Source organism: Paramormyrops kingsleyae, chromosome 12 (assembly GCF_048594095.1).
Source record: "Paramormyrops kingsleyae isolate MSU_618 chromosome 12, PKINGS_0.4, whole genome shotgun sequence".
NCBI lineage: Eukaryota > Metazoa > Chordata > Actinopteri > Osteoglossiformes > Mormyridae > Paramormyrops > Paramormyrops kingsleyae.
This window is the reverse complement of record NC_132808.1, coordinates 20,535,806-20,557,091: the sequence shown is the minus strand read 5'-3', so window position 1 is coordinate 20,557,091 and position 21,286 is coordinate 20,535,806. Positions and strand designations below refer to the sequence as shown.

General features: G+C 42.9%; 1 protein-coding gene across 2 annotated transcripts; it reads left to right on the top strand.

Annotated features, from left to right (window-relative positions):
- Window positions 1-1,404: 1,404 nt before the first annotated feature.
- On the top strand, window positions 1,405-18,477 carry slc1a1 (solute carrier family 1 member 1). Of its 2 annotated transcripts, XM_023820886.2 has the most exons (13): window positions 1,405-1,559; window positions 1,857-2,119; window positions 12,377-12,517; window positions 13,540-13,632; window positions 13,925-14,039; window positions 14,255-14,297; window positions 14,436-14,534; window positions 14,903-15,087; window positions 15,800-15,907; window positions 16,304-16,426; window positions 17,250-17,444; window positions 17,907-18,041; window positions 18,211-18,477. In XM_023820886.2, exons 2-13 carry the CDS (start codon window positions 2,026-2,028, stop codon window positions 18,449-18,451), a joined length of 1,572 nt encoding a protein of 523 aa, XP_023676654.1. In that variant the 5' UTR covers window positions 1,405-1,559; window positions 1,857-2,025; the 3' UTR covers window positions 18,452-18,477. The 2 variants fall into 2 exon arrangements, with proteins under 2 accessions (XP_023676654.1, XP_023676653.1); XM_023820885.2 differs by lacking the exon at window positions 1,405-1,559 and having other exon boundaries at window positions 1,739-2,119.
- Window positions 18,478-21,286: the final 2,809 nt, after the last annotated feature.

Below are 21,286 nucleotides of genomic sequence, written 5' to 3'. Positions count from 1 at the left end.
TAGTGAGAATGGGAACGTGTTTCGTGTAATTCAGTATTGAGAATAAAATCACGTTTTATACTCACAACCTCAACAGAAACGTAATTCGCGAATCACCTTTGTATTACTCCGAATAGAGCGACAGATATAATTAAATGGTAACACTTCACTTGATGGGCTCGACTAATATTAATACTATTACGTATTAACTAATTAACCACAAAACACTTAATTAACAACAAACTGTTACTTACATAGGCTACTGATCTCATGATAATTGATCATTAATGAATCGTTTCATCACAATCAATTATCATATTTGTTACTAGGCCTATACCTATTAATTCTGTAAACCTTTGTGAACTATAGAGGGAAGTCCTGAAGGAACAAGTCATGAACAGCACAAGCGAAATAGTGATCTCGTGTTTGTTCATCATTATAATGAATCGTGACGCATCCCAAGCAGTTACTATACTGTAACTAAATTTAATTCTGTTAACCTTTGTGAACTATTGAAGAAACTGCTAATGAATTACTAAAGTACTACTGAAGGAACTACTAATGAAAAACACAAGTGAGATACTGATCTCATATTTCTTCATCATTAATGAATCGTGATGCATCTTTTATCTCAAGCAGCACTATATTTCTTCATGTTTTGTTAATGATTTGTACTTCAGTAGTAACTTTGTTATCAGAAAATTAAGCAAAATGCACTCAGTGGCTACATTCTTTGGTACCCCTACTTAGCACCAAGTGGTACCATCTTTTGTCTTCAGATCCAAGACCAAGGTTAGAATTTCTGACCTCCCTTACAAAGGCTGGTCTTAGGTCCCCAGACTGTTGGCTTATTCCAGGGCCCCTGTCCACATCTGGAGCCTTTGATCGTTCAGGGTTCATCATTTACAGCACCCCCCGTGCAGACCAGCATCATGGGTTGATGAGGTGAAATTCGAGATGTGTGTTCATGGTGCACACCACTGTTATATTCAGCTGTAATTTTTGCACCGGGGTCCTTCCTGCTAACAAGTTTGAGTATTCCATTATCTCAAGCATTAGCAAATTGTTTTCTGCCATTGGCTGAATGTTTTTGTTCATCGTACCATATCAGCATACTGTATTGCGATGCGGCCACGTGATTCTCTGTTTGGAGGAGTAGTCTGTTTGCATCACTATGAAGGTGTACCCTACGACTGTACGCACACATTTCTAAATATAAAATTTTAAAATGCGATTAGAAACTTTAGACAAGTTAAACAGGAAACTCGATTTCTTTTACTGAACACAACATGAGGTATCAAATTAACTTCAAGGTACATTTCCGCATGTTAAAAGACGGAGAAGTGGTGTGATGAATCAGTTCGTCACCTGCTAATAATTAAACAGGGTTATACTGTAGCTTATTGTGAGTCACAAACTTCCATGTTAAAATCTAGCATTCAAATTCAATCGTAAAGTCATGTTTGTAACTATAAGTCATCCGTATGTAATTGATGCTACAAATGATATTGGTATTTATGTAATTCATTGAGGAAGAGCAACACCAATCCGATTCAATTAAAGCGGTGATTACGTGCACTGTAAGTAAAGAATAATTATACATGTAGACCTATGTGTTTGTTGGTGTTCATTAATATAATGATATACTGGTTATGTATTCCAGAAAACATTTTGTGACACGGTGTAACGCAATAGTTTGTAACACATCGGACAAAGTGTGCGTATTTGTGTGTTTAAGGGGCGGGTGGATGGAGGGAGGGAGGTAGTCCAGACGAGGTAAGACAAGGATATAAGCCTCAGTTGAGGCTTCCCTCCGCCCGCACTCCGGCTTACGCGCACAAGGGACACATCTAAGCCGGACTCCTTACTCTGGACAGAGGGCAACGGCTTCCCGCACCTTCGCCGCATCAGCAGGAAGACGGGGCTCGCTCTTCGGCAGAAAGCCGAGTCCTGCCGAACACTCCGAGGAGCAGCGCCGAACGCTCCCGCCGCCGCCTCGCCGGGCGTCCTACTCGGTTACCTGCACGAAGGTTTGATGAGGGAATCATGATGGGGAACAAAACGAGAAGGGGCTTTGATTTCAAGGGCTTCCTGAAGAGGAACTGGCTCCTGATAGCGACCATTATCTCGGTGGTATTAGGTAAGACGTTTTGTCTATGATGTAAAAAGCAGTATTATTTAGCTGCCGGCGCATTTTCATGGCTTTGTCTGTTTATCTTATGCCATGTTATTTAACCTTGCGATTTTTTACTGCGATTCCTCGGTGCGATTTGGAATAGATTAATTACTATGCATCCCCACGGCTCCCCCTGCCTCAGCACCACACTGGGCTCTTAGAGGTCGGAAACGGTGGTCGCTGGTGGGCGATGCGATTATTATTCCGGTGCTCCGACTGCTGTAAATCGACACAGCCTCTCCGACATCCACAGATGGCTTCTCATGGGGTCTTCGCGTTTCGTGGGCTGGAGAAAAGTGCTGAACTGTACCCCGGCTTATAAGGCGGCAGAATAAAGGGACGTGCCAGACATGCTTCGATGCTTCGCCGAGAGCACTATTCATGCTGAGCACAACGTGTGGACTGATTAGGCGCCTGCTGCACAGGAGCGATGCTGTTATACTGATGTCTACAGCTAAGACGCGCTTCCCAGTGAGCCCCGCACAATGTTGTGGGATGCCGTTTGATGCGAAGGTCCAAGAGTCATTCTCTTTCCCTTTCCCACAGTTTTATTTCGCCATTCATGGTGAGAAGAACGGGAGAACTGGCCCAGTAGAACTGCAGTTCTCAAAAACGCAAAAATCCATTATTCGCCAATATATTGGCTGCTCTGTGATTGAAATACTCTTTGTGCTGTAGGTTAGAAGCAGCTGTGGCAGTTCTGTTACTGGAGAGAAAAAAAAACGGTTAAGCTTTCCAAAAACCAATGTAAAACAAAACTAAGATTAAAACTAATCTAGAATATTATTTTGAAATTATTTTCATGGTAACTAAACCACTATCGGCACTGTAAACCTGTAGGGGACAAGTAGCTGGGGGCTGGGTGTATGGATCACCACACATCCTAGATGAGTAACATGAATATATTATACATAAGGGTGGCTGTTATCGTGACTGTTGTAATGATTGTCCCCAAAGGCTTGTTCTTGTTTTGACCACATGCATTTGTTGAGAGTGTAGGACAACACAGTTGCTGTGCTTTGAGTGTTCTCAGGACATTCTAATATGACCCCCCCACCCTAATCACTCCCTCTTCCAAGAAGGTGCTCAAAGACACCACCGCCCCGGGATCTCATGTGGGTCCTTGCTTGGTGGGTGGGTGGGGGGGGGGGGGGGGGGCTGTATGTGATTGTACCAAGAAGCCTTCTGTCTCCATCAACGGCCAACGCTAGACTGCTGAACTGACCGTCTGCAAAACAGCCGATGGTTTTATCCACCTGCTAGTCTGACTCATTTTCAAGGCACAACTATCATAAAACTGACATTTGCCGTTTTACTAATTATCTGGGAACCTTTGGTAGCTGAATAATCATGTGACTGGGTGTTTATTTTTAGTTCTAAATTAGATAAATGTCTCTGAAGGTACGCACTCTCTGTTTAGATGGATTACTGATGAACTTGTGGTGCAACAGAGGAGCCACATGGTTATTATATTGAAAAAGAGAGCATCTGTGTAGAAAAGACAGCAGCATTCATCATCATTATGAGAGGCATAAACGAAGAAGTGTGAGATGAGCTAGCTGTGAATCTCCAAAGGAGAATTATTTGAATATAAATAAACTTCAAGGATAAAGGAATTGTGCTTCTGTACACAGACAATACTGCTGTATGGGGTCGTACTTTGGAGTAGTAGCTGTTCAATTTTACAGGTATTGCACAGTTGTACTGGAGTAGTAATGTGGTATAGTGAAAGTACTCTTATACGGGGGTCATACTGCTTTACAGGAGTGGCACTGTAGTACTGGGGTAGTAATGTGGTATAGTTGAAATATCCTTCCTCAGGGGTCATCCTGCTTTACAGGAGTGGCACTGTAGTACTGAGGTAGTAATGTGGTATAGTTGAAGTACTCTTCCTTAGGGGTCGTACTGTTTTACAGGAGTAGCACTGTAGTACTGGGGTAGTAATGTGGTATAGTTGAAGTATTCTTCCTCAGGGGTCATCCTGCTTTACAGGAGTGGCACTGTAGTACTGAGGTAGTAATGTGGTATAGTTGAAGTACTCTTCCTTAGGGGTCGTACTGTTTTACAGGAGTAGCACTGTAGTACTGGGGTAGTAATGTGATATAGTGATAGACGGCTGAAAAATGATAATTGTATGTAGGGGGATTCCACCCAGTTGTTGTTGCTTAAGCTCAGATGGCCATATTTTTATGAAAATTGCAAATTTTCACTAACTTTTGTGTGAAATTTACCTTCTGTGACCAGTGAGGTACAGAATACCAGGTAATATACAGTCATACTGGGCATGTTTCTGGGCGGCATGGTGGTGCACTGGTGAGCACTGTTACCCCCCCCCCCCCCTCTCTGGGACCAGGTTTCAACACTCTGCCAGGGCTCCAAGTGTATGGAGTTTGCATGTTCTCCCTGTGTTGTTGTGGGGTTTCCTGTGGGTACGCTGGTTTGTTGAGTTTAATTGGAGACCCCTTGCGACCCTGAATAGGACAAGTGGTTTTGGAAAATGGAGGGATGGCCTTCATTTCTACTATAGATACCTGCTGATTTTTTACCAAAATAATTTACTGTGAACTTGCCTCTACTGCATTAAAAAGTAATAATAATAATAATAATAATAAATTTTATTTATATAGCACTTTTCATACACTTCTTTGTAACTCAAAGTGCTTTACAGGGAGCAGACAAACAAATAAAAAAAGAACAGTAAAAACTAGCAATAAAGACATAATAATACTAATCTAAAAAATGACAGCAATTTAAAAATCAATAGTAATAGAAAATAATAAAAATAATAAGAAGGTCTAGCAATGACAAATCAGCCAACCACTAAATGCACCATGCCAGCCAGGAGGTCCCCGCAAACCCCTCCGATGCAAAATCAGCCCTGCCCAAAACACAACCAGCCCACCGAGGGGAGAGGGGTGTCGACCCCATCCAGCCCCCCCCCCCCCCCCATCAAGTCTCACAAGCCCATAGCCCACGAAACCAGGCCACCGAGCAGGCCCAGACCCCACACGCCACCACACCAACCGGTACAGCACGCCACGAGATCAGAACACCCGGCACAGCCAACCCCGCACGGCCAAAACAGCCCCCTAAATCGACCAGAACCCAACCCGAAACCCATCCCGCCACACACCACACCAATCAATGCGGCAGCACGTAGAATCCACGCCCGGCTGGCAGCCCAGCCCCAAAGACACGGACCTGCGGAGATCGATGAGATAGAACGACGCCAGACAGGACAGACCCCCACCCCCCACCAGAGGACCTGCCAAACCCCAGGAGCTACCGACCCCGCACCGAAGAGAATCCACAAGGCACCCTCCAACCAACACAGGAACACCCAATGATGGGCCGACCTGACATACCACGACCCAAAGACAGCAACACTTAAAACAAAAACAATCAATCAGAACAAGACATAAAAAGTGATACAAATAAGAGAAATATAAAACAGTGAGTTCTAACTACAGTAAAAGCCAGAGTATAAAAGTGTGTTTTTAGCTGCTTTTTAAAGATATTGAGGGAAGAGGCCTGACGAATATTTATGGGCAGCTTGTTCCAAGTCTTAGGAGCATAAAAACAGAAGCTGCTTCTCCATATTTCTTATATTTTGCCATTGGAATGTTTAACAAGGTGGAACCTGATGATCTTAAGGATCTATTTGGAATATACTCGGTCAGACATATGATATAATATATGAAGGTGCTTGTCCATTTAAAGCTTTAAAAACTAATAAAAGTATCTTATAATCAATTCTAAAAGAGACTGGTAACCGGTGTAGGTCTGCTAAACTGGGCGTTATATGTTCAAATCTTCTGGCATGAGTCACAACTCTTGCAGCTGCGTTTTGAACAAGCTGTAGTCTTTCAGTTGTTTTTTTAGGCAGTCCTATGAGGAGTGCATTACAGTAATCTAAACGTGAGAAGATAAACACTTGAGTCCACTTCTTAGCATCTTCCAGATTAAGAAATGGTCTTATACGAGCTATGTTTCTAAGGTGGAAGAAGGCAGTTTTCACAACATTGTCAATGTGTGCCTCAAATGTAAGCTCAGAATCAAAAATAACTCCTAGGTTTTTTACCTCAGTTTTAGTCTGTAGTGCCAGATTTCCCAGACTATTAAGAACTTTTTTTCTCTGCATTTCATTACCAACAAGGAGAATTTCACTCTTGTCCTCATTCAATTTCAGAACATTTCTATTCATCCAGCTAACAATGCTCGCTAGACAATTCACCAGTTTATTTACCGCACTGGGATCCTCTGGTCCTACAGATATGTATAACTGGGTATCATCAGCATAGCTATGGAAGCTGACTCCGTGCTCTGCAATAATTTTACCCAATGGCAACATATACTGTATAAAGAGAACAACAGAGGGCCAAGCACAGAACCTTGTGGTACACCAACCAAAATGAATATCATATACTCCTGATACATGGTCGCCTAAGCTAATAAAATACTGCCTTCCCTTTAAATATGTCTTAAACCAATTTAAAACAGTCCCAGTTAAACCAATACATTCCTTAAGATGATTTAAAAGTATATCATGGTCAACTGTGTCAAACGCAGAACTCAAATCAAGGAGGACAAGTATAGAAATATTATTCATGTCCATAGAGATTCTCAGATCGTTTAGAACTTTCACTAAGGCAGTTTCAGTGCTATGCCCTTGTCTAAAACCCGACTGAAACTTTTCATAGATATTGTTTCCCATGAGGAAGTCAATTATCTGTTTAAAACTGCTTTTTCTAAAATTTTGCTCATGAGAGGTAGATTGGAGATGGGTCTATAGTTACTGAGTATAGAACTATCCAAGTTTTGCTTCTTAAGTTGGGGCTTAACAACTGCTGTGTTTCGGGGAAAACGCCTGTTGCTAATGAGTGATTTACAATATCGAGAACCGTTAAAAGTATATTTTCAATGACTTCTTTAAAAAAAGAAGTAGGAATAGGATCAAGAATACATGTGGCATTACCTAAACAACTTAATATTTTATGTAACTCAACTTTGTTTATTTTATTAAAAGAGTTCATTGTATATTGAGGACTAAAAGGTGCAGAATCCTGAATTGGAACTAATGTCTTGGATATACTAGATTGAATATCAGTCATTTTTGTATTAAAAAATATAGCAAATTCTTCACAAATAAAAAGAGATGCATTGATAGGCCCATTTGATGAGGGGGAAAACTGTAAAAGCTGATTAATTGTGTGAAATAAGAATTCTCGGGTTATTGTTATTTCTGATCATACTTGAGAAATACTTTTGTCTCTCACTGCGTACTGTTTTGTTATAACTATCAATCAACTGTTTAAGAGCATTAAGGTGAACCGTTTATTTACAGTAGTTTTCCTCCACAGACGTTCTGCTTTACGACAAGCTCTTTTAAGGTCTAGCACATGCTCATTTTTCCATGGTACTTTCTTTTTAACTGATATTTTCCTGATTACTACTGGTGCCGGTATATCTAGCACAGTTCTAATATGACTGTTAAAATAAATCACCTTTTCATCAACCGTTAATGTCTCAGGGGGAACAGGCAATTCGTTCAGAACAAATGCAAACCTTTCAGCAGTTGCTTCATTAATGTAGCGTCTTTTAATGAAATTGGGTTCTAACTCTGATCTAGAAATAGGGGTCTCAATTTAAAAAAATATGCACTGATGATCTGAAACTGCTACGTCAACTTGACGACTAATGTTTACATTTAGTCCTCTTGAAATAACTAAATCTAATGTGTGTCCTCGGTTATGTGTCACTCCAGTAATGTGTTGTGTGAAGTTCATTGAATGTAGAAGCTGCATAAAATCCATAGCGTTCTCATCAGAAGCATTGTTTACATGCAAATTGAAATCGCCAGTTGATAAAACCTGATCATACGAAGTAATACATACAGAAAGCAATTCTGAGAACTCAGTTAAAAAAGCATTTGAGTATTTAGGTGGTCTATAAATTACTAAAAACATCATTTTTGACTCAGCATTCACCACAATTGCTAAGTACTCAAAAGAAGAGAAAGTGCCAAGTGCAATATGTTTACAGTTAAAAGAATTACAATAGACAGCAGCCAGGCCCCCTCCTTTTTTCCCCTTACGATTTACAAAATTAAAACTATAGTGTGGTGGTGCAGCTTCTATTAATGATGCTGCTCCATCTGTACTCAACCAAGTCTCAGTCAACAACATAAAATCTAATTTATGATCAGTTATCAGATCATTCACAAAGAACGTTTTACTATTCAAAGCTCTAATATTCAGTAAGGCCATCTTGAGTTTGCATGATTGTTGGCGTTGTGGACTCTGATGCTGAGTGGTCTTAATACTGATGAGATTGGAGAGTCTCCTTCTGTTTTCCTTGTGTCTATTCGTACGACGCTTGACACGCTCCTGTATAGGAGGGATCCTGGAGAAACAGTCTGTAATAGTCTGTAACGCTCTGATTTGGTCAGTTAGAAGAGCTGTGCCATAGCGGCTTGGGTGCAGACCATCTCTGCGATACAGCCGAGGTCTTTCCCAGAAACTGTCTACGTATTCAAAATCACCACGCGCACTACATGTTTTAAGCCAACTATGCAGTGCAAAAAGTCGACTATTGTACGATTGTTTATTTTTCATGTCTCACAGTGTTTATGTTTATGTCCTTTTTTGTGGTAGCAAATCAGCGCTACACATTTTTGTGGTGTATCTTACCATGCATATACATAAAGAGTGTAACAAATCCTATTTCAGCTGTTTATTACTTAGCTGGTTCATTTTGGAAAATGAAAAGCAGTTCTTTTTGGGGGGGGTCCCTTTGATAAACCAGTAATAGTTTGATGTATGATGCGTCACTCAGCTGTTTCAACGTGATGTCACAGAGGAAGGTGAGAACAATGGGTCTCATCTGAAAGTTTTGGAAGGAAAAGTCAAGACATGAATATATTAAGCAACATGCATAAAAAGACAAATTGATTGATCCTGATTCTAGAGCTAGAGGTCTGATTGTTAATTGAGGTATAGGTGCAGCTAGAGAATTTAGAGAATTTCCCCACGGGGATCAGTAAAGTTTAATTTTATTTTTCTTTTAGGCTGAGTTTTCACTGAGAGTCCAGTAACAAGTTGGTATTGTAGCATTGAGTATAAAGTTATTATAAATCATTATATACGTCTTAATTACCAGTCGGACCAAGGCACAAAGTTATTTGCAAAATCAAAAAAATAATGTTGGTGTAAGAAAACAATTGACATCATATCACAAGACTAAAAAGTTTGACTGTTATCATTATGGTTACATGGTTGCTTAAAAGATGCCTCACAACATAGTACAGGTACAATCATCACAACCGAAACACAACAAAGGGGTTACAATTATAATATACCCTTGTGCAAATTAATTGAAACAAATGGTCTTGTCTTTATGCAGAGACTGACTGCAGTTAAGATGAACATCACAGCCACATTAATTCATACTGATCCCCTTGGGTCCAGATTTAGGATCGGGTGGATTGGGTGGGGCATCAATCCATCGCAGGGCACACACATCATTCATGCCTGTGGGGATTGTGGAAACTCCGATTAACCTCAGCATGTTTGTGGACTGTGGGGGGAAACCAGAGAACCCAGAGGAAACCTCACAACGACACGGGGGGGGGGAGCACCCGAACCACAGAGCATTCACCTGAAACATACATGGATGGCTGAAGCACAGTCATACCTCCCGGCTCGAACCCCACCCAAGCAGGCCTGCCAGTCTGTGGGCACAGTGCCTCCTCTGTCCATCCACTCTGCGTACTCTCTACCCCGTTGGCTGTGCAAACCAGCAGGTCTGTGTGACAACTTGTTTCGATTAATTTGCTCTAGGGTGTATGATTGTGAGAGTAAACTTGCACAGCGATCTCCCGGAACCGGGTTTATGCACTCAGCTCACAGCTATCTCAGTCTCAGGAAGGCCTAATGAAGTTCTTTTGTTAGACTGATTTGTTCAGCCCGCTTAACTTTGACAAGCAGCTTAGTGTAGTGGGCTCTTTTCACTGTTGCTGTAACGGGAGCCATATCTGACTTATTGAATGAATCGTGAGCTGCAATGTCTACAGCCGCAACCTCTATAATCAGGCAAGGGCATCTCTGCCAACTGAGCAAAAAGGACCCACCCAGACCTTTGCTTCTAGTGCATCTGCAGGCAATTAGCAGTTTTATGGATTATCTTCTTGTCCACTGATGCTTGGTAGCTGTCTTATGAAATAAACAGGTTTTTAATCCAATCACTCCAGCACCTTTTGTTTCTCGTTTTGGTTGAGCCCCTCTTCTACTCCATCAATCCAAGATCTAAATAGCTTATAAGGTCCATGACCTCCCTGACGTGCTCCACTCTTGTAGAACCCAACAAGGGTTGATGCTTGTAGGTCAGACCCTCAAGCTGCGAATGGGCATCTACTGATGTTGCTTGGCTGGCTAACCTTGCTGCCGGATGCGTTCTGGCAGGTGGACACCTGGCAGATCACACAGATGTCCCGCGCGGCGCACGTTGTTTGTGAAGGGACATCAAAGAGTTCAGCAGCCAGAGCAAATACATTTGCAGCCGTCCTAAAGATCTAAATCAAGCCACTGACACGTGTAACTACTGGAGAAATGGTCTTTTAAGTGCTTCAATAATAACGCCGTGTGATTAAATAAACAACGGGCAGAGCGAATATGCCGGGCAATTTCATCTTCATTTTTCATTAAGGATTTATAGGTGACTGTGTGGGTTGATAAGGGCCTCGTGGGATGTGGGCACCAGCAGGGAAGTGAGGAAACCATCAGGCACAGTGGAGCATGTTGAACGTAATAAATTTGGGCTGCTGTAGGTGGAACGAGTGAGATGCAAAAGCACATTTCACAACGCAGTAAAAGTTAAAAGCGATATCTGTACCAGCAGAATCTAAGGGTTAATGGATGCTCCCTTCCCCGGTATCCTGACCTATTTAAGTTAGGTTTATATTTTTTCATAATAGACACAATGCCCAAAAGCATATTTAAGGGGTCACATGATACCGATGGTCACAATATCATGAAAATATTATCTTCCATTAAGCAGTGAGGATCTTACTCCTAAGTGAATTTTTTGCTGAATCAAAGTTGTGCCAAGTGGTGTGTCTGAGGACAATACATGGTGAAATTAAATGATGGGTTTAATTTCACATTGGACTCACAAAGGACGATAATAAAGACCGCTGTTAAGAACTTATTCCAGATTATGAGTAGGAAGTTTTACAGCTTTCTGTGTAATTTTACGTTCTTAGACCTTTGGTCAAGTAGATATCGTTATGGGAGAAGATGTGTCTGACTGTTTCGGTACACACGCAAGGAAATACACAGCCTGCAGTTTAACACTTTATCAATGTCTTAATCTGGATATTTTTACCTAGGCGGCTGTGTTACTTTTTTCACAAGGGGTAAAATCACTTACCTGCACTTACCCATTCATGCCGCTTTAAGTGAGCCAGAATTATTACCATTAACAGAAATGAAAACTTTAATAAGACATTTTTTGTCAAATGAATATGACACAGAAATAATAAACTACAACTAAACAAAAATTATAATCTATCTGAAATAAAAAAACAAACATTGAATGCTTTCAATTATGATTTCTAAATACTATTTTAGCTAAAGTAATGATTTGTTTATCTTTAATTGTCGTTGATAATATGTGGAACATGTTCTGCCTGTTTTGAAGACATCAGAGCACAATATGCACTGTTTATTCATGTAGGATTCTCTGAAGATCATACACTGGAAATAGCTCTAAAGCTTTTAGTCTGTACCTAGAAATAAAATTTCTTCTCTGTTCCCCAGCTTCACCCCACAGTTAAATAACATGCTAAGGTCAACTGGAGTTGCCAAATTGTCTGTGCGTGTGTGTGTGTGTGTGTGTGTGTGATTATGTTTATATTACATTGTGGGGACCAAATGTTTATTTTTCAGGTCCCCACAAAGTTCTGTGAATGCAATCAAAAAACTAAAAATGCCAAAAGTGTTTAAAATAAAAACTAATAAAACCGCACTGAAAAACAGCCAACGCTAAATTGGTTTTTGAATGAAAATTGCAAATAATATGAAACTAATTTTCATATTGAAACTAACCATAACAGTGGGGGTAGCCACCCCCCAGTGCCACTTCAGCTAATCCCCAGCCCGCTGTCCCCGTCCCTCCCCGGTGCTGATCCACACTCCTCCTTTCTCCTCCCTCTCCTTGCCACAGGAATTGGGCTGGGCGTTCTGGTCCGGGAGTATGGCTCCCTCTCACAGCTCAACAAGTACTACTTCGGCTTCCCGGGTGAGCTGCTCATGCGGATGCTGAAGCTGGTCATCCTCCCGCTCATCATCTCCAGCATGATAACAGGCAAGTAGAAGCTGGCTGGGGCACAGCCTATGGTGACCAAAGCTTCCTGAGCCCCGGTGACCTGCAGCCATTTCCCCAGGAACAAATACACAGAGAAATACGGTAGCCCATAACTGCATGTCAGATGCACAGATTAGCATTCTTGTTTTTATGAATACATTAGCATATTTTAACATGGTTTTAAATTTAAATGGACAGTTTATTATAGCTGTGGGAACATGGAATTGGTCACTAAGGGGGTATAGGCTGCTAAAGCTAACATGATGTGTGAATAACTATGAAAGTACAGTGTCTTTAGAGGACATCTGCTCTTCTTGAGTAGAATAAAATCCAGCCTTTGAGCGTTCTGTTCAATTTCGGTACTGGCACTTTTTCAGTAGTGTAGTGTGTCAAAGTGAAGCGTAGTGCTGGGCATTGTCATATACTGTAATCACTCACACTCTAGCAGCAGCTTTTGTTTTGAACAGGATGTCTTTGCAGTGTGGGAATAAACACACACAGATTTAGCAGTCAGTGTCGGGCAGGGCTCAGACACAGAACCCCGGAGCAATGAGGCAACAATGCTAACAATGCTAACTGCTAATCCACCAGGCGTCCTGTAATAATCGATGGGCACAGTGATAGCGAAATTCTCATGGGGGTTTCACTTACGCGAAAATCTTCTGAGGGCAGAAAGATTTCAGAGAGATAACCAATCAGATTGTAGAGGAGGCGGGACCAACCGATCAGATGTCTTGGCCCCGCCCCCTCTAGTTGCTTAGACCCACCTCTTCTACATAGCCTTTTTAATAGTCAATTCAACATCAAGACATAAGTCAACTTTTGGTGTCACAATGATTGGCAGACAGTGAAGGTAAGATGAGGAGAGACCAGACATCAACATGTGCAGACCGCACTGGGCATACTGCACTAATGCAAATGGCATTATTGCTTTTTCACTGTTCACTGAAGTGGTTTCCATTGGAATAGCAGCGGCCCAGTGAAGGGTATCGGGGCTAGTATGACTCAGCTGTGCTCTACAGGAGTGGCTGCCCTGGATTCTGAGGTATCTGGCAAGATTGGATTGCGTGCAGTCATTTACTACTTCTCCACCACGATTATAGCTGTCATCCTGGGTGAGTAATGAGGCCCAAAGCATGCTGTGGTCTATCAGAAATGACACTTTGCAACTCACCTTTGCTGGGGTAATCTAATGCCTGTTTTAACCCAATAAGATCCAACAGAGTAACCACTGAGTAGCAGGAAAACAATTCTGTACCTGTCACCATGTCATAATCCAGAATCTTCCCAACTAAACATTGCAAAACCAAAATGGATAGTCACAGATATCACTGATCCTTTGGTAATATACTCCACCTGCACTTCTTTGGCTGAAGAATGTACTGAGACATGAAATGGCTTTTCCAGGAATTGTTCTGGTCATGACTATCAAGCCTGGCGTTTCTCAAGTAGCTGAAAACATAGACAGGACTGGGTCCACACCGGAAGTCAGCACCGTCGACGCCATGCTGGATCTCGTCAGGTGACATCAACAATACTAATCTTTACCTTTTGTCTTGCAGTTCAGAATTTTTGCCTCATCCTCGACTCCCTTTAAACCCAGAGCATTTAGGCGAAATTTGTTCATAAATTTGTTCTTTACGTTTACAAACAGATACTTATTATAACTGTAAGTTGGGCTTGGGGAAAATATAATAAGTGTATGTAATTAATATGCTGTTTTCATTTGCTTGACAGAAACATGTTTCCCGAGAACCTTGTCCAAGCGTGTTTTCAGCAGGTACCGTGCACGGCGTCCGTCTGGTGGCTTTTAAAACGAAATGTGACAAGACGGTACACAGGGCACTCGAGCTGACCGGCCCAAAGCAACACGCCTTTAAAATAGCCGAATGTAACCAACATACGCCTGGGTTTGCAGTACAAGACGAAACGCGAGGAGATCGAGCCCAGCAAGCCGGCCGCAAACACCACTGCCGCTTCTCCTGTCACCACTGTCATGACAACCCTTCTGCAGGAGGTAGGTGTCTCCACGCATCACGCTGACTCTAAAAACATGTGGTTCACCACCGTGTGTGGATGCAACCACAGAATAATTATTATGTATGAGTCATAATGTTCCCATTATTTATCTTAGAATAATTGGTGGATTTAATTTATTGTACTTATTTCAGACAGATTTCCTAAAACAGAACAATACCCAAAAGTGCATTTAAATAGGTTGTTTTTAGCAGAAGGAAATCTTGATCAGCTAGAAACAGCTACGGGGCTAAAGGTTTTGCTTTTTAATTGAAATCAGGCCAATTCAGATGATTTATAGATATTCTGAGCCTTCAGAGCTCTAACACTGTCAGGACTGTCGGTGAAACGGATTCTTCCTCCCTGAAGAATGTGACAAAGGACTACAAGATAGTGGGGCTGTACTCAGACGGGATCAACGTCCTGGGTCTCATCGTCTTCTGCCTGGTATTCGGGTTGGTCATCGGGAAGATGGGCGAGCGAGGCCGCATCCTTGTGGAGTTCTTCGACGCGCTCAACGAAGCCACCATGAAGATTGTCCAGGTCATCATGTGGTACGGAAGCGGTTAAACAGACATATTCTGTTCACCTGTGATGAATTCTTACTCAGGAAAGTACACTAGTGGCCAAAATTGTGGAAGCACTTTCAATTTTTAGAGATTGCAGAACTGTAGTTCAGTTACTCCAGTTACTTATTTAATCATCCAGTGTATGATATCTGTAACATTCTTTGATTGTTTATAAACATTACTGCCAATATCAAGGTAGGAATTTTTAAAGCGCAATGCCAAAAATGCTAGTTGTTTGTGCAATTTTGGCTACCAGTGTATGTCTTTGAACAGTAACTGTAGGCTGTTAAATCTATTGCCCTATCTTCTACTGGTACCAGAGCCTGTCCGGCACAGAGGCCCAGTGGGTCACACTTTCACCTGAAATATGAATCGCACCCCCTGCTCTGTTTGAGCGGAGTTTGCATGTTCCAACCTGTGAGAGTTTCCCCGTTTATCCCATTTACTTCTGCAATCCAAAGACATCCAGTTTGGTCAGTCGACATCTCTAAATAGTGTGTGAATGAGATTGTGGGTGTTCCCCTGCCTTGTGCTGCTTGGCTCCAGCCCCCCCTCCCCACGCAACCCAGTACTAGAGAAGCAGTTGGTAGATGGGAAAGAGGGAAGGTGATACCATAAGCTTAATGCCAAGGAAAAATGTGGAACTGCAGTTATGCCGACTTTGCGTGAGCTTCATCCTTCCTTGTCCTGTCTCCAGTTACATGCCAGTAGGAATACTGTTCTTAATCGCCGCCAAGATCATCGAGGTGGAAGACTGGGACATCTTTAGGAAGCTGGGCCTCTACATGGTAACAGTGCTTAGCGGGTGAGCCATGCTAATACCCTGTTCTTAGGGGAGGTGAATTCGCTCCTTTGTGTTTCAGGGTGCATAAAACGAGAGTCCTGTAACAGAACGCCATGGCCGGAGATGTAAACCAGGCCAGAATGGAGGGCTTGTACTTAACATCTAACGCTGATGTCCCCTCATTGACTCCTAAAATCCATTCTCACATGCCGGCCAAGCGAGGTCCCCTCTAGTGAAAAGTGTAGAATGCCAGATTCGGGCTCTCTTCTTGTTTGCTGTGTAACAGTAAAACTCATTAGCTGTCCCTCGATCCAGAGCGAAAGAAATACAAAATACAAATATCTGACATGAGCTGGAATTCCGTTCAACCAACAGCAGCCTGACTAGACCAACCATGCTTGTGTTACATCTCTACAGGCTGGCCATCCATTCCACTGTCTTCCTCCCACTGATCTACTTCCTGTTTGTGAGGAAGAACCCCTTCAAGTTTGCCTTTGGGATGGCCCAGGCGCTGCTAACGGCCCTCATGATCTCCTCCAGGTTTGTCTCAGTCAGTGCCAGGCTTCACTGCAGTCTGTTATCCACTTACACCTCTGCTCGCCATCTTAAGCTTGCACTGCCCCTCTCAGTGTTTTTATCTTTGCAAGCGGGACCGGGGGGGGGGGGGGTATTTTCCGTACGTAGCTTAAACCATCCGAGATCAGATGCCTCATCTTGGAAGAGTTAATGCCGGTGAAACTCATCAATCTTCTCTTCCTGCTGGGGCAGGTATATCACTTAGTAATCTTTCAGATGATTTATTATCAGCAGAAGTTCCACAACAAACATTTATGAAATTAAAAAAGGGGATGCTAGCTGCACCCAGGTGTCCGTAGCCAGCAATGCATTATTATTATTATTATTATTATTATTATTATTATTATTATTGTTGTTGTTGATCTTGTTGTTTTGTTGTTGTTGCTGTTATTGTTGTTGTCTTGTTGCTGTTTTGTTGTTGTTGTCAATATTATTTATTATTATTATACTTTATATATTTATATCCCACTTTGTCACCTTCAGCCATTGCTGTGACATGCAAGCATGCAAACAACACCGTAAATGTTTTTTGTGGAGCCAGGGGGTGGGGCTTGAGGTACCTGGCTTTAAATAGCCAAAGAGAGGGGGCAGATGCTATTTGCACCCGGGTGCAAATAGACACTCCAAACTGAAAAATGGTAAACGTAGCATTGTGTGGCTTTTGCTCAGTGTGGAGTTTTGGTAGATGGTGCCATTTGTTTTGCCTATACTTAAGGCAGGACAAAGTGAAGTGCGTTTACGCGGTATTGCAGCTGAAAAGAACGTTAACTCGCGCTGTGCCCATCAGCTCCGCCACGCTGCCCGTAACCTTCCGGTGCGCCGAGGAGAACAACATGATCGACAAGCGCATCACGCGCTTCGTGCTGCCCGTGGGCGCCACCATCAACATGGACGGCACGGCCCTTTACGAGGCAGTGGCCGCAATATTCATCGCTCAGCTGAATGACTACGCCCTGGACGTGGGTCAGATCGTCACAATCAGGTGCGCCCAAGGTCACCCGCCCCGTGGCCGACGCAATAACCGGTCAGATTAATGCGGTAAAACGTCGCGCTCGAGGTCAGCATTGGGAGACGCTGCCAGAATGCTAACAGTGCATGCCAGTGATTCACATTAATGTTTTAAAGTCCTCTGCAAAGGTCAAGCAGACCTTTAACTGTAATATTAAATGATGAATCGCTCTCTGAGAATTCTCTCTGTGGCTAATGGCAATTAATTGCAGAGGTATTCCCACAAAAATTGTCGGTTGCTATTACATATTAAGAAGGTAATGTCCTGCACTGTTTTATCTCAAAGACAAACAGTGTCGATGCTGCCTAGTATGATGGTAATGTTATCTTGGTTTTATTAACCCAATTTCTACTAAATAAACAGGGCAGTGACTGTGATAAGTGCTTAGTTTAAGCTTTGCCTGAGAATCTATGTCGCATCGGTTTTGGCCCCCAGTATAACAGCGACAGCTGCCAGCATCGGTGCTGCTGGGGTTCCAAATGCAGGCCTGGTAACCATGGTGATCGTCCTGACTGCAGTGGGCCTTCCAGCCAATGATGTCACTCTTATAGTTGCCGTGGACTGGCTGCTGTAAGTTAACTTCTCGTCTTCTGATAACTGGAGGTGCATCCCCCTTTCTCTGCATGCTTTCGGCGTAGGCCACTCTGACGATAACAGTGAACCTCCGGTGAACCTCCAGACATGTTTATCACCGCCAGAAACGGCGTATTTAATTCCTGTGCCGTTATATTTCCATCAGAGACCGTTTCCGCACCATGATCAACGTCTTGGGTGATGCCTTCGGGGCCGGAATAGTACAGAAACTGTCCAAGAAGGAGCTGGAGAGGATGGATATTACGTCAGACGTAGATGTGGTGAATCCCTTTGCCCTGGAAGCCACCACGGATGACGAAGACGGCGAGAAGAAGTCGTACGTCAACGGTGGCTTCACCGTCGACAAGAGCGACGCCATATCCTTCACACAGACCTCCCAGTTCTAGTGGCCAGTATCTGGGATGGGGGTGGCATGGGGATGGGTCGGGGGGGGGGGGGGGGGGGTTAGGAAGGGACAGGAACCACTTGTATTCAGCTTTTAGCGTACGATGTGAGAGGAACGAACCATAGCATCAGTGCCATTACATAACGACAATGATGACGGGGCTAATGAGGAAGGTGTCTGAGCCCAGACTTCAGCAATAGCACACATTAGCTGTTATTTGACATCCCCCTGGCGGATGCTCTTATGATCGACCCAGTGAGCGTTTGTGCCAAGCCCGGAGGGAGACTCAGGACGTTGCGGACATCTCTGGAAGGTGTTCTTCGGGACGCGTGATGCATCCGCAGCGTTGGGACTTGACTGTTTTTTTTATTTCGCAAAGGAGTAAGCAGACACACGTTGCTTCCAGTTTATACGCTGGCATTTAACGTTATCTTACACGAAGCGAGCCCCTTTGCCGAGTCTCACCATTGTGTGTGCCTTGCCCCCATTGCCAAAATCATTGCAGCTATCCGAAGCATTGCAGTTGGTATCTGTTGTGTGGGACATTCAGTAAAAACCTGGCCAATGAACTGTGCAGTGTAAAAAAATAAGCATGGTTAGAGCGTCTAACAAAGAGATCCGCATCCAAGAGGCTGAGCATCTCTGTTGCTGTAAAATTTCAAGTGTCTTATTTTAGCATCTTAAATGTTTTATGTGGTGCTTTCAGGAATTCTCAGCCTGCTGTTGTCACTAACACATTTTCACGTGCATGAAACACACTGGACATGCAATCGGTTCGGCCTTCGGGAAAATGGAAATGAATCGAACTGGCCGCTTGCTTCCCCGGAGGATTTAGCTTTTTGTGTTTTTTGCAGATGCCAGCCCTACCGCTCTAGAAGATGTCACTTGTCGGACAGGTACTGTCGAACGGTGAAAAGCACGGCTGTGTTTATGTAAGGGAGCAGCCTGCATTGTTCGAATTAGAGTTTGGTTAGTATTGATTTTGTCAATGATTTCCACGCAAGTGATAAATAACCAAGCACCTTCACAGCTGGCTGAAACTGTTTCAGAATGTTCTGTGTCCTGTCCTTCTTTTTTAACTTACAGAAATCCTATGAGAACTTTGTATATTAAACTTTTTACTAATGAATTGTTGCATGAACCGATTTCACTAGAAATGTTTAGTTGAAGAGTCATTATGAGGGGAGAGAGCCTGCGGAGGAGCATGTCTTAGAGCTGAGGGAATCGGTACAGTCACCCGTACGGACCAATAACTCAAGCTTTGTGGCTCCTGTGCTCTCGTCATCGGCCATTTAGGGTGAGAGGTTCCTGTGGTACCAAAGCAAAGGGTGCAATTGCCTGGATGTTACACAGTTTGAACTCAGAGATTCTAACAATACAGCCCCCAGTAAGCCGCCACAGTGGCTGACAGAATAACTGTTTGGAAGTAAAGTCACCGCAAGCATCTGGGACCCGAAAGGCGAATCTGTACTGTAATATATCATCAGAAAGTGCCAGAATATTCCCACGATATTATTTTTTTGTGTTGTACGTATGTTTCAGATTCATTTTTTTTTTCTGCGTAAACACGATGAAAGCAATCTCTCCCTCACGTGAAAATGTGCCAAAAATAATGTAAAAAAAAAAAAATCAGTCATGAATTTGAAGCATTGCTCAGCAGAGGTTCTGTATAGAACACAGATGATTTGATTGGGCCTGAACTGTTCTGAATACTGTGAAAAGCGAATGATCTGCTTGCCGATGGGTGAAGATGCGAGCTCTGTGACATTTACCTGCTAGGATCATGTTTAGGTATATGCTGTGATAATTTCCAAAGCACATAACAAACGCTGATAAATGTCAACATGCGTATCTGATATGTAAAAGAATTATGTGTTTTGATTATGCACTCGATGTCTTTAAATTGAAGCAAATAAAGAAAATATCTACTTAAACCTGATGTTGTATATAAGTTTATGATTAATCACCGACATTTGTTTTGAAAATCCTTGCTTGTTTTGGATGAGCTACCCTTGATAGCATTTTATCATTGAATTGTGAAAACAATGGTCGAAGTCTGGGAGTCCCATCAGAAAGGAGCTTCCAACAGGTGCCCTGTTCTATGTTCATTCAGAGTTTCCCCCACAATCCACAGATAAATGATGGAACACGAAATGGGGAGCATTCTTTTCTTTTGATAAATATATCAGATTGCAGAGGATGCTGGGTAACAGTGACCATGCTGCAGGAGTGAATCTGATTGGATGTTGAGACTCGGCTCAGGCAGAGAATGTGAATGGGACTCTGAAGGGCCATAACCCTAAGGGCAACTTAGACGTGCGACTGACATTCTGAATGTAAATGTCTGACGTATCCGTTTTCATAATATCACACTGCGTAGGCTGCTAAGACCATAAACACGGATAGCTCAATGGTAGATTTATCGATGAGCCAGTTATCATGCCTCTCCTTCCATTCTCTTCCTTGAAAGGGTAAATCATGATAACAACCATCCTGCTGGGGCACATGCAACCGGCAATCAGCTACAGGAGCACCTACAGAAGACGGCACGTAGACACACACTGAATAAGTGCCACATCATTTCATTTTAATGGCCCTTTGGTGACACACCTGCTGCCACCTCAAGGTCGGACTGCCGGGTTGCAGCCAAAAAAGCCAAGTAGGGATTGATTTCCAGGGCACTGCCTGGGTACGAATCTGCTTCGGTCTGCAGAGTCCCAATTTACAGTCCAGGGAGCAGGCCGGGGGTAATCACAGTCTGATTATAGCTTCGTCATCAACGTTTAATTACTCTCAACTCCCATTATTTAACACAGAGTACAGCGCAGGGCAAAGC

Bases quoted from the DNA above. Each gene is read 5' to 3' on its own strand.
- slc1a1 (XM_023820886.2), top strand. From the start codon at position 2,026: ATGATGGGGAACAAAACGAGAAGGGGCTTTGATTTCAAGGGCTTCCTG. The intron at 14,040-14,254 runs GTGACATCAACA...TTTGCTTGACAG, and splicing joins GCCATGCTGGATCTCGTCAG to AAACATGTTTCCCGAGAACC. The intron at 15,908-16,303 runs GTGAGCCATGCT...ACATCTCTACAG, and splicing joins ATGGTAACAGTGCTTAGCGG to GCTGGCCATCCATTCCACTG.